General features: G+C 41.8%; 1 protein-coding gene across 3 annotated transcripts in view; it reads left to right on the top strand.

Annotated features, from left to right (window-relative positions):
* The window catches only part of TMEM232 (transmembrane protein 232), a 246,962-nt gene that overhangs the window by 97,242 nt on the left and 137,421 nt on the right, over window positions 1-12,299 (top strand). For all 3 annotated transcript variants that reach the window (XM_057307004.1, XM_057307002.1, XM_057307003.1), the window contains one exon: window positions 5,657-5,838. In XM_057307004.1, coding sequence (XP_057162987.1) covers window positions 5,657-5,838 — 182 coding nt within the window. The remainder of the gene's footprint in view (window positions 1-5,656; window positions 5,839-12,299) is intronic.

Below are 12,299 nucleotides of genomic sequence, written 5' to 3'. Positions count from 1 at the left end.
TGTCGTCTGCGAAGAGAGACATTTTGACTTCTTCTTTGCCGATTTGAATACCTTTGATCCCTTTTTGTTGTCTGATTGCTGTTGCAAGGACTTCTAGTACTATGTTGAATAATAGTGGCGAGAGTGGGCATCCTTGTCGTGTTCCTGATCTTAAGGGAAAGGCTTCCAGCTTTTCCCCATTGAGAATAATATTTGCAGTAGGCTTTTCATAGATGGTTTTTATGAGATTGAGAAATGTACCTTCTATTCCTACACTCTGAAGGGTTTTAATCAGGAAAGGATGCTGTATTTTGTCAAATGCTTTTTCGGCATCGATTGAGAGGATCATATGGTTCTTGAGTCTTTTCTTGTTGATATGATGTATCACGCTGATTGATTTGCGAATATTGAACCACGCTTGCATCCCAGGTATGAATCCCACTTGATCGTGGTGGATAATCCTTTTAATGAACTGTTGGATTCTAATAGCAAGTATCTTGTTGAGGATTTTGGCGTCCATATTCATTAGGGAAATCGGTCTGTAATTCTCCTTTTTGAGGGGGTCTTTGCCTGGTTTGGGGATCAAGGTAATATTGGCCTCATAGAATGAGTTTGGTAGCTTTCCTTCTGTTTCTATTTTTTGAAATAGCTTTAGGAGAATAGGTATTATTTCTTCCTTGAATGTTTGGTAGAATTCCCCAGGAAAACCGTCCGGGCCTGGAGTTTTGTTATTTGGAAGGTTGTTTATCACTGACTCAATTTCTTCATAATTAATTGGCCTGTTTAAGAAATCAATTTCTTCCTTTTTCAATCTTGGTAGTTTATAGGTTTCCAGGAAGGATTCCATCTCTTCCAGATTGCTTAGTTTATTGGCATATAGCTGTTGATAAAAATTTCTAATAATCCTTCCAATTTCAATGGTGTTCGTCGTGACCTCTCCTTTTTCATTCATAATTTTAATAATCTGGGTCCTTTCTCTTTTCTTTTGGATAAGTCTTGCCAGTGGTCTGTCAATTTTATTGATTCTCTCCAAGAACCAGCTTCTAGTCCTGTTGATCTGCTCTACTGTACTTCTGGTTTCTGCTTGATTGATTTCAGCTCTAATTTTGGTCAACTGCTTCCTTGTGCGTGGATTAGGCCTGTACCTCTGTTGCTGTTCCAGCTTCTTGAGGTGAGAATATAAAAACTGCATTTTCGATTTTTCTATTCTTTTGAGTGAGGCTTGGATGGCTATGTATTTCCCCCTTAGGACTGCCTTTGCAGTATCCCATAGGTTTTGGACTGTTGTATTTTCATTCTCATTGGTCTCCATAAATTGTTTAATTTGATTTTTGATTTCCTGGTTTATCGAGTCATTCCTGAGCAGGATGGTTCTTAGTCTCCAAGTGTTTGAGTTTCTTCCAAATTTTTCCTTGTGGTTGAGTTCCAATTTCAGAGCGTTGTGGTCTGAGAATATGCAGGGGATAATTTCAATCTTTTGGTATCGGCTGAGACCTGTTTTGTGTCCCAGAACATGGTCTATTCTTGAAAATGTTCCATGGGCATTAGAATAGAATGAGTATTCTTTGGTTCTGGGGTGTAGTGTTCTATATATATCTAAGAGGTCCAACTCGTCGAGTATGGCATTCAAAGCCTTTGATTCTTTGCTTAGTTTTTGCCAGGGTGTTCTGTCTATTTCTGAGAGTGGAGTGTTGAGGTCCCCTACTATTAATGTATTTTTATCTATATGTCTCTTTATTCTGGTTAAGAGTTGGCTTGTGTATCTTGCTGCTCCCCTGTTGGGGGCATATATATTTATAATTGTCATATCCACTTGTTGAATACTTCCTTTAAGAATAATATAGTGCCCTTCTGCATCTCTAACTATAGTCTGTAGTTTAAAATCCAATTTATCTGATATGAGAATTGCTACCCCAGCTTTCTTTTGAGGTCCATTTGCGTGAAAGATGGTACTCCATCCCCTTACTCTCAGTCTGAATGCATCTTTGGGCTCGAAATGAGTCTCTTGTAGACAGCAAATGGATGGGTCATTTCTTTTTATCCAATCTGCAACCCTGTGGCGTTTGAAGCAAGAATTTAAACCATTAATGTTCAGGCTGAGTACTGAGAGATATGCTTTTAATTCTGGCATGTTGTCAGTAAAGTCTTTGTTTGTATTGGCTGTGACTTTCTGTTTTATATCACTCTTGGGGCCTTTTTACTTTTATAGAACCCCCCGTAATACCTCCTGTAGGGCTGGTTTCGTGGTTACGAAATTGGCTAGTGACTGACGATTCTGAAATGTCTTTATTTCTCCATAAATTCTGAATGACAGCCTTGCTGGATAAAGGATCCTTGGCTGCATGTTTTTCTCTGAAAGAGCTTTAAAAATGCTCCCCCAACCCTTTCTCTCATTCCAGGTCTGTGTAGACAGGTCTGATGTAATTCTGATGCCTTTGCCTTGGTACGTGAGAAATTTCTTTGCCCTGGCCGCTTTCAATACTGTATCCTTGGATCTCATATTTGCGAAATGCACTATGACGTGACGTGGTGTAGGTCTGTCATGGTTGAGCTTGGGAGGGGTCCTCTCTGCCTCTTGGACACGAATTTTTGTTTCCCTTGCTAGATTAGGGAAGTTTTCAGCTACAATTTGTTCAAATATCTCTTCTAGACCTCTGTTTTTCTCCACCCCCTCGGGGATGCCGATGATTCTAACATTGGATCGTTTCGTTGAGTCAGTAATCTCCCGTAGCCAACATTCGTGGGCGTGGATTTTTTTAAGACCATCTTCTATTTTTATTTTTTCCTCTATTAACCCATCCTCCAATTCACTAACCCTTTCCTCCGCTTCCGTGACCCTGGCCGTCAGAGCCTCTAGTTTTGCCTGCATTTGGCTCATAGAATTGTTAATTTCTGTCAAATTCGCTCTCATTTCCGCCCTTAGGGATTCTATATTCTCAGTAATATTTTCCTGAATACTTTTTTCAAGTCTACTCATTATCTTGACCATTGTTACTCTGAATCCCATTTCTAATAATTTGGTTACATCCATATCCGTTACTTCTGTGGCAGAGTCCACTGACTCACTGTCTTTTCTTTGCTGGGGGGGGGCTTCTCCTTCTTGTCATTCTGATGAAGAGAGGTTGCGGGGTTTCCAGAGCCCAAAATTATTGACTGGGTCCCAGGCCGTGCCCCTTGTTTTATAGGGATCTTAGAGATGTGGGCTTCTTCTTTAAAGATTTTATTTATTTACTTATCTGAGAGAGGGAGACAGACAGTCAGCAAGAATGAAACAGAAGCAGGGGAGTGAGAGAGGAAGAAGCAGGCTCCCAGCGGAGGAGCCCGATGAGGGACTCCTTTCCGGAACGCCGGGATCACGCCCTAAGCCGAAGACAGGAGCTCAATGACGGCGCCACCCAGGCGCCTGGGGTTGTGGGCTTCTTGATTTTTCAGCCTGCCTTCTGTGTTCTGGGGGAGGGGCCTGCCGCGCCGATACTCAGGCAACCCTGTTTGGGTAGAGTCTCCGTGTCCCCTGCGAGGGGGGGATGGGGATGGGCACTCTCTGAGCCGGTATTTCCAGGCTTTTGTTCTCTGGCGGCTTTCCCTGGCGGTTTGCTGTGCCTCTTCTGAGAGTCAGAGCAGCAGAGGCTGCATTGTCGCAGAACAGAGGGATTGCGGCCCGTTCTCCACTGATGTTCTGGCCACTTTAACTCTATTACTGTTGGTGCTGCTCAACCCTGCAGCGTCCCGGGATGTGAGCCCCACACCCGGCGTCCCTGCCCTCACTTCCAGGGCCGGCGCGTCTCTGTCCTTTGTGTTTCTAATGCCGCCAGCCACCGGCCGCCCCGCGCGCTCCCGGGTCTCCCGGTCTCAGTCTATGCCCGGTGAGCACACCTCGATTCCGGAGTTTCGTGAGAAGCCTGGTGGCGCGCGCACCCGGTTCAGGGTCTCAGTCTGCTGTTTTGCGGGTGCCGACCACGAGTCCGCCCGCTCCCCCGTGCAGGTGGCCCGCCAGCCGCCAGCCGCCCCGTGCGTGCTCCGGGAGTTCCTGGTCTCAGTCTGGATCCCGTGAGCACACCGGGATTCCGGTGTTCCGGGAGATGCCTGGTGGCGCGAGCGTTCACGGCTCACCGGTCTCAGTCCGCTCTCTCGCGGGTGCCCTCTGTGAGTCCGCCCGCTCCCCCGTGCAGTTGGCTGCCGCTTCCCGGAGCCCAAACGCGGCGGCTCCCTCCCCCTTCCGTTTATCTTCCGATATCCGTGCACGGTTTACAGCTCCCCTCTTCGTACCTCAATACTCAGCGCTGGAGATGTTCATTTGTAGAGATCCAGATGCATCATCCTGCGTCTCAGGCTGATTCCGTGGTTATTTAGGCTGGCCTGGTACCTATCCAGCTCGACTCAGGGGACCGGCTGAAAAAGGGGTCCCCTACTCCTCCGCCATCTTAACTCCTCCTGTACTTATATCTTTATTCAAGAAGAGCACTGATGAGTTCCAGTGTCGTATAGGCTATTGTCAGGATTTAAGAGACAGTACAATACAGAATTTAATTGACTCTGAAACCCTTCCATCTCCCTTCCTGAACCTTCTCTTCCTCTTGTTTTTCTTACCTGCTTCAGAATACTTGGTACTTTCATGTTGCTCTTTGGCTAACTTTGTTCATATACTCTTTGAGACTTGCTGTATTATTTTTTTCTCCAAATTTATCTCATCACTACCTAAATGGAAATTCTCTTCTGGGGACACCTGGGTGGCTCAATTGGTTAAGCGGCTGCCTTCAGCTCAGATCATGATCCCAGGGTCCTGGGATGGTGCCCTGCATGGTTGGGCTCCCTACTGAGCAGGGAGTCCGCTTTTCCTGCTCCTCTGACCCCTCCACCCCAGCTCATGCTCTCACTCTGTATCTCTCAAATAAATAAATAAAATCTTAAAAAAAAAAAAGAATTCTCTTTTCCTGAATAGTATTGCATAGCAATAAGGTAAGAAATAAGAATTAAGATAAAGAGTAAAGAGAAACTTCTTTTTCCTTTCTATATGGGAGAAGTATGTTTTAAAAGTAGACCTTGATAATTTATATAAATTACTAATTGGTATATAAGTCTTAGAAGGAGAAGTGTCTTAGACTTTAAAAAATCTCTTCTGGATTCATTGTTCCCTTTCCTCTATTTCAGTTGAATTATGTCTCTATTATTTAAAAAAAAAATCTTCCAGCCTATAATTATATTAGCAATTTTTGTCTGCTTTTCACATTATTTTCAAGGCTTTCTTCTTGGTTCAAATGCCATGTTTCATAAAGCTTGGTCATTTTTATAAAAGGCAGTGATTTTTCTCCTGTTCTCTAGTTCATTATAAAAATTCACCATCGTGGTCTAAGTGTTCCTATTGCCTTAAACAAGTGCCTCTTTCCTTGAATCCTGAAGGTTGTTTTTTTTTTTAATACACCTGGTTTGCCTGTCCAACTTTAAATTTATGAGGTATGATACTAGTTAGGTGCAGATCTTTTCTTATGGCTGGAAATTTTAAAATAATCTGTGATCTTTTAAAATTAAAGGAGTAAGAGCTGTGAAGAGTAAAACGAATTCCAAAGCTCAGAATTTCAGACTTTAAAATATTAGCAAAACCAAGTTTTTTCTTTTTACAAAACTGTGCTTTTCTAAGATGAATAAAACAATGTTTTCCCAAAGAATATACCTTTTTCAGCAGGTGATCAGGTGATATGGATTGGATACTACGGCTTAATGTATAACCTGGTGAAAATGTCATGGGAGCTTCGGGGAGATGATGAGCAGGATGGATTTAGAAACAAAATATGGCAAATATTACAGAAAACAAAGGATCATGAGAAAGATGGGCGAATCCATAATGGCATATATATAGCTCAGGTAAGATAAAAGCCAAGGCAATAAATTGGTACTTCTATTGTCAGGAAGTGTTTGTCCTTTCTCTCTGAGGAAAAGGGAATGTCCATATTCAGTGAGTGTCAGTGACTCACAGCTGAGAACACTGTTTTTAAAATTTAATATTGATCTCTGTTTGGTTAAAGATAAGAGGATTAGCACACTTCTGACTAAGAACCTTGAAGAGAGGAGGTGATTTTGGGGAAGAATAATTGTTCTGCTTTGGGTTTGTGCCTGAGAGACATTTTAAGTATGCTAACCACGCATTCCAGTTTGCCCAGGTTAGCCTGGGTCTATGCCTAAATTTTCCAGCTTTCTTATTAGTAGTGAATTAATTCACTCTCAAAAGCGTCTCAATTTGGATAATAAATTATTTAGTTATCCTGTTTGTAAATTTTTCCTTCCAGCATTCAATAATACAAATCGCAAAGCTGGATTCACTAACACTACTCTTTTTCGTTAAAGTTAAATATGTATTTTACAAGTTCTTGGTTTTTCTAGTTCTTTTTTTTCCTCAGTTTTTTATTCAAGTATAATTAACACAGTGTTATATTAGTTTCAGGTGTACAATATACTGATTCAGCAATTCTACACATTACCTGTGCTCATCTTTGTTTTTTTTATAATATCTTTTATTATATTATGTTAGTCGCCATACAGTACATCCCTAGTTTTTGATGTAAAGTTCCATGATTCATTACTTGCGTATAACACCCAGTGCACCATGCAATACGTGCCCTCCTTACTACCCATCACCAGCCTATCCCATTCCCCCACCCCCCTCCCCTCTGAAGCCCTCAGTTTGTTTCCCAGAGTCCATAGTCTCTCATGGTTCATTCCCCCCTTCTCTTTAACCCCCCCTTCTTCTACCGATCTTCCTTCTTCTTATGTTCCATAAATGAGTAAAACCATATGATAATTGTCTTTCTCTGCTTGACGTATTTCTCTTAGCATTATCTCCTCAGGTCCATGTTGTAGCAAATGTTGAGAAATCATTCTTTTTGATGGCTGAGTAATATTCCATTGTATATATGGACAACATCTTCTTAATCCAGTCATCTGTTGAAGGGCATCTCAGCTCCTTCCACAATTTAGCCATTGTGGACAATGCTGCTATGAACATTGGGGTGCATAGGGCCCTTCTCTTCACTACGTCTGTATCTTTGGGGTAAATACCCAGTAGTGCAATGGCTGGGTCATAGGGTAGCTCAATTTTTAACTTTTTAAGGGACTTCCACATTGTTTTCCACAGTGGCTGTACCAACGTGCATTCCCACCAACAATGTAAGAGGGATCCCCTTTCTCCACATCCTCTCCACCATTTGTTGTTTCCTGCGTTGTCAATTTTTGCCATTCTAACTAGCATAAGGTGGTATCTCAATGTGGTTTTGATTTGAATTTCCCTGATGGCTAATGATGTTGAACATTTTTTCATGTGTCTGTTAGCCATTTGTATGTCTTCATTGGAAAAGTGTCTGTTCATATCTTCTGCCCATTTTTTGATTTGTTTATTTGTTTCTCATGTATTGAGTTTGAGAAGTTCTTTGTAGATCTTGGATACCAGTCTTTTATCTGTAGTGTCATTTGCAAATATCTTCTCCCATTCCCTGGGCTGCCTCTTAGTTTTTTTGACTGTTTCCTTGGCTGTGCAGAAGCTTTTTATCTTGATGAAGCCCCACAAGCTCATTTTTTCTTTTGTTTCTCTTGCCTTTGGATATGTGTCAGGAGAAAAGTTGCTGTGGCCGATGTCAAAGAGGTTGCTGCCTATGTTCTTCTCTAGGATTTTGATGGATTCCTGTCTCACATTGAGGTCTTCCATCCATTTGGAGTTTATCTTTGTGTATGGTGTGAGAGAGTGGTCAAGTTTCATTCTTTTGCATGTAGCTGTCGAATTTTCCCAGCACCATTTATTGAAGAGACTGGCTTTTTTCCACTGGATGTTTTTTCCTGCTTTGTCAAAGATTAGTTGCCCATAGAGCCAGGGGTCCATTTCCCGGTTCTCTATTCTGTTCTGTTGGTCTATGTGTCTGTTTTTGTGCCCGTACCATGCTGTCTTTGTGATCACAACTTTGTAGTACAGCTTGAAATCCGGCATCGTGATGCCCCCAGCTTTGTTTTTCCTTTTCAACAATTCCTTGGCAATTTGGGACCTTTTCTGGTTCCATACAAAATTAAGGGCTGTTTGTTCCAGTTCTTTGAAAAATGTCATTGGTATTTTGATCGGGATAGCATTGAAAGTGTAGATTGCTCTGGGTAGCATAGACATTTTAACTATGTTAATTCTTCCGATCCATGAGCATGGAATATTTTTCCATCTTTTTGTGTCTTCCTCAATGTCTTTCAAGAGTGATTTGTAGTTTCTAGAATATAGGTCCTTTACGTCTCTGGTTAAGTTAATTCCAAGATAATGTATGATTTTTGGTGCTATTGTAAATGGAATGGATTCCCTAATTTCTCTTTCTTCAGTCTCCTTGTTCGTGTATAGAAATGCAATTGATTTCTGAGCATTGATTTTGTATCCCGCCACGTTACTGAATTGCTCTATAAGTTCTAGTAGTTTGGGGGTGGATTCTTTATGTTTTCCATATAGAGTATCATGTCATCTGTGAAGAGAGAAGGTTTAACTTCTTCTTTGCCTATTTGGTTACCTTTTATCCCTTTTTGTTGTCTGATTGCTGTTGCAAGGACTTCTAGTACTATGTTGAATAATATTGGCGAGAGTGGGCATCCTTGTCATGTTCCTGATCTTAAGGGAAGAGCTTCCAGCTTTTCCCCATTGAGAATGATATTTTCTGTAGGCTTTTCATAGATGGTTTTTATGAGATTGAGGAATGTACCCTCTATCCCTACACTCTGAAGGGTTTTAATCAGGAAAAGATGCTGTATTTTGTCAAATGCTTTTTCTGCATCAATTGAAAGGATCATATGGTTCTTGACTCTTTTCTTGTTGATATGATCTATCACACTGATCGATCTGTGAATGTTGAACCACCCTTGCATCCCAGGGATGAATCCCACTTGGTCTTGTTGGATAATCCTTTTAATGTACTGTTGGATCCTATTAGCTAGGATCTTGTTGAGAATTTTGGCATCCATATTCATCAGGGAAATTGGTCTGTAATTCTCCGTTTTGATGGGGTCTTTGCCTGGTTTGGGGATCAAGGTAATACTGGCCTCATAGAATGAGTTTGGTAGTTTTCTTCTGTTTCTATTTTTTGAAACAACTTCAGGAAAATAGGTATTATTTCTTCTTTGAATGTTTGGTAGAATTTCCCGGGGAATCCATCAGGCCATGGACTCTTGTTTTTGGGGGAGGTTTTTGATCACTGCTTCAATCTCTTCATAATTAATCGGTCTGTTTAAAAAATCAATTTCTTCCTGTTTCAGTCTTGGTAGTTTATAGGTTTCCAAGAAGGCATCCATTTCTTCCAGTTGTTTAATTTATTGGCATAAAGCTGTTGATAAAAGTTTCTAATGATCCTTCCTATTTCATTTGTGTTGGTTGTGACCTCTCCCTTTTCATTCATGATTTTATTAATTTGGGTCCTTTCTCTCTTCTTTTGAATAAGTCTGGCCAGTGGCTTATCGATCTTATTTATTCTTTCAAAGAACCAGCTTCTGGTTCTGTTGATCTGTTCTACTGTGCTCCTGGTTTCTAATTCATTGATCTCTGCTCTAATCTTGATCACCTGCCTTCTTGTGCATGGGTTAGGCCTTTTCTTTTGTTCCAGCTCCAGCTTCTTGAGGTGAGAATATAAAAACTGCAGTTTAGATTTTTCTATCCTTTTGAGTGAGGCTTGGATGCTTATGGATTTTCCCCTTAGGACTGCCTTTGCAGTGTCCCATAGGTTTTGGACCATTGTGTTTTCATTCTCTTTGGTCTCCATAAATTGTTTAAATTGATTTTTAATTTCCTGGTTTATCCAATCATTCTTGGGCAGGATGGTTCTTAGTTTCCAAGTGTTTGAGTTTCTTCCAAATTTTCCTTGTGATTGAGTTCCAATTTCAAAGCATTGTGGTCTGAGAATATGCAGGGAATAATTTCAGTCTTTTGGTAACGGTTGAGACCTGTTTTGTGACCCAGTATATGGTCTATTCTGGAGAACGTTCCATGTGCATTCGAAAAGAATGAGTATTCTTTGGTTCTGGGGTGTAGTGTTCTATATATATCTATGAGGTCCAACTCGTCTAATATGGCATTCAAAGCTCTTGTTTCTTTGTTGATTTTCTGCTTAGGTGATCTGTCTATTGCTGATAGTGGAGTGTTGAGGTCCCCTACTATTAACGTATTTTTATCTATATGTCTCTTTATTCTGGTTAAGAGTTGGCTTGTGTATCTTGCTGCTCTCCTGTTGGGGGCATATATGTTTATAATTGTCATATCCACTGGTTGGATACATCCTTTAAGAATAATATAGTGTCCTTCTGTATCTCTAACTACAGTCTTTAGTTTAAAATCTAATCTGTCTGATATGAGAATTGCTACCCCAGCTTTCTTTTGAGGTCCATTGGCATGAAAAATGGTTCTCCATCCCTTTACTTTCAGTCCAGATGTATATTTAGGTTCAAAATGAGTCTCTTGTAGACAGCAAATGGGTGGGTCATGTCTTTTTATCCAATCTGCAACCCTGTGGCATTTATGGGACCATTTAGGCCATTCACATTGAGAGTGATTATTGAGAGATATGATTTTAATGACGTCATGTTGCCTGTGAAGTCTTTGTTTCTATAGATTGTAAATTTCTGTTCTGTATCACTCTTGGGGCCTTTTTACTTTTATAGAACCCCCCTTAATATCTCCTGTAGGGCTGGTTTTGTGGTTATGAATTTGGTCAGTGTCTGGTGATCCTGGAAGGTCCTTATCTCTCCACCAATTCTGAATGACAGCCTTGCTGGATAGAGGATCCTTGGCTGCATGTTTTTCTCAGATAGAGCTTTAAAAATACCCTGCCAACCCTTCTTGTCCTTCCAGGTCTGTGTAGACATGTCTGACATAATTCTGATATTTTTGCCTCTGTACGTGAGAAATTTCTTCGCCCTGGCCACTTTCAATACTGTATCCTTGGATCTAATATTTGCAAATTGCACTCTGACATGACGTCGTGTAGGTTTGTCGTGGTAGACCTTGGGAGGGGTCTTCTCTGACTCTTGGACACAATTGCTTGTTTCCTTTGCTAGATTAGGGAAGTTTTCAGCTACAATTTGTTCAAATATCTCTTCTAGACCTCTCTCTTTTCCACCCCCTCGAGGATGCCAATGATTCTGACATTGGAACGTTTCATTGAGTCAGTAATCTCCCGTAATCTACATTCTTGAGATTGGATTTTTTTTGAGCCAAGTTTCTGTTTTAACTTTCTCTTCTACCATCCCATCCTCCAATTCACTAATTCGTTCTTCTGCCTCATTTACCCTGGCCATCAGAGCCTCTAGTCTTGACTGCATTTGATTCATAGCATTTTTAATTTCTGCCAGATTTGCTCTCATTTTTGCTCTTAGAGATTCTATATTCTCGTTAATATTTTCGTTAATATTTTTTTCAAGTCTGCATATCATCTTGACCATTGTTATTCTGAACTCCATTTCTGACAATTTGGTTATATCCATATCCATCAGTTCTGTGGCAGAGGCCACAGACTCATTATCTTTTCTTTGCTGGGGGGATTTCTCCTTTTTGTCAGTCTGATGAGGAGAGGTTGCAGGGGTTGCCCAGAGCACAAATTATTGACCAGGACCCAGGCAGTGTGCACTTGTTTTATAGGGACCTTAGGGATGTGGGCTTCTTATTTTTTTAGCCTGCCTTTTGGGGGAGGGGCCTGCCGCGCTGATATTCAGGCATCCCTGTTTGAGTAGAGTCGCCCTGTCTCCTGCAAGGAGGAATGGGGATTGGCACAATGTGAGCTGGTGTTTCCGGGCTTTTGTTCTCTGGCGGCTTTCCCTGGCAGTTTTCTCTGATTCTTCTGAGAGTTGGAGCAGCAGTGGACGAATCCTAGCCTCTGTCTCAGAATAGAGAGATCACAGTCTGCTCTCCACTGACCTCTCCTGGCCTCTTTACCTCTGTTTCTGTTGGTGCCGCTAAAAACCCTGCAGTATCCTGGGTTGTGTACCCCACAGCTGGTGTTCCAGCCCTCACTTCCAGGGCTGGCATGTCTCTGTCCTTTGTGTTTCTAACACCGCCAGCCACCCCTGGTTCCCCGCGCTCCCGAGCTCTCTGTTTCAGTTTAGTTCCAGTGAGCGCTCCGGAGCTCTGGATTTCCATCTGGTCGCACACGCATTCCAAGGCTCACGGTCTCAGTCTGCTCTCTGGAGGGTGCCGGTCTTGGAGTCTGGCCCGCTCCCCAGTGCAGGTGGCTACTGCTCCCAGTGCCTGAGCGCGGAGTCTCCCTCCCCCTTCTGTTTATCTTCCGATATCTGTGCGCGGTGTCACGGCTCCCCGCTTCGTACCTCAA

Source organism: Ursus arctos, unplaced genomic scaffold (assembly GCF_023065955.2).
Source record: "Ursus arctos isolate Adak ecotype North America unplaced genomic scaffold, UrsArc2.0 scaffold_5, whole genome shotgun sequence".
Classification (NCBI taxonomy): Eukaryota; Metazoa; Chordata; class Mammalia; order Carnivora; family Ursidae; genus Ursus; species Ursus arctos.
The sequence above is the reverse complement of the archived record's forward strand: the minus strand, read 5'-3'. Positions and strand labels throughout refer to the sequence as shown.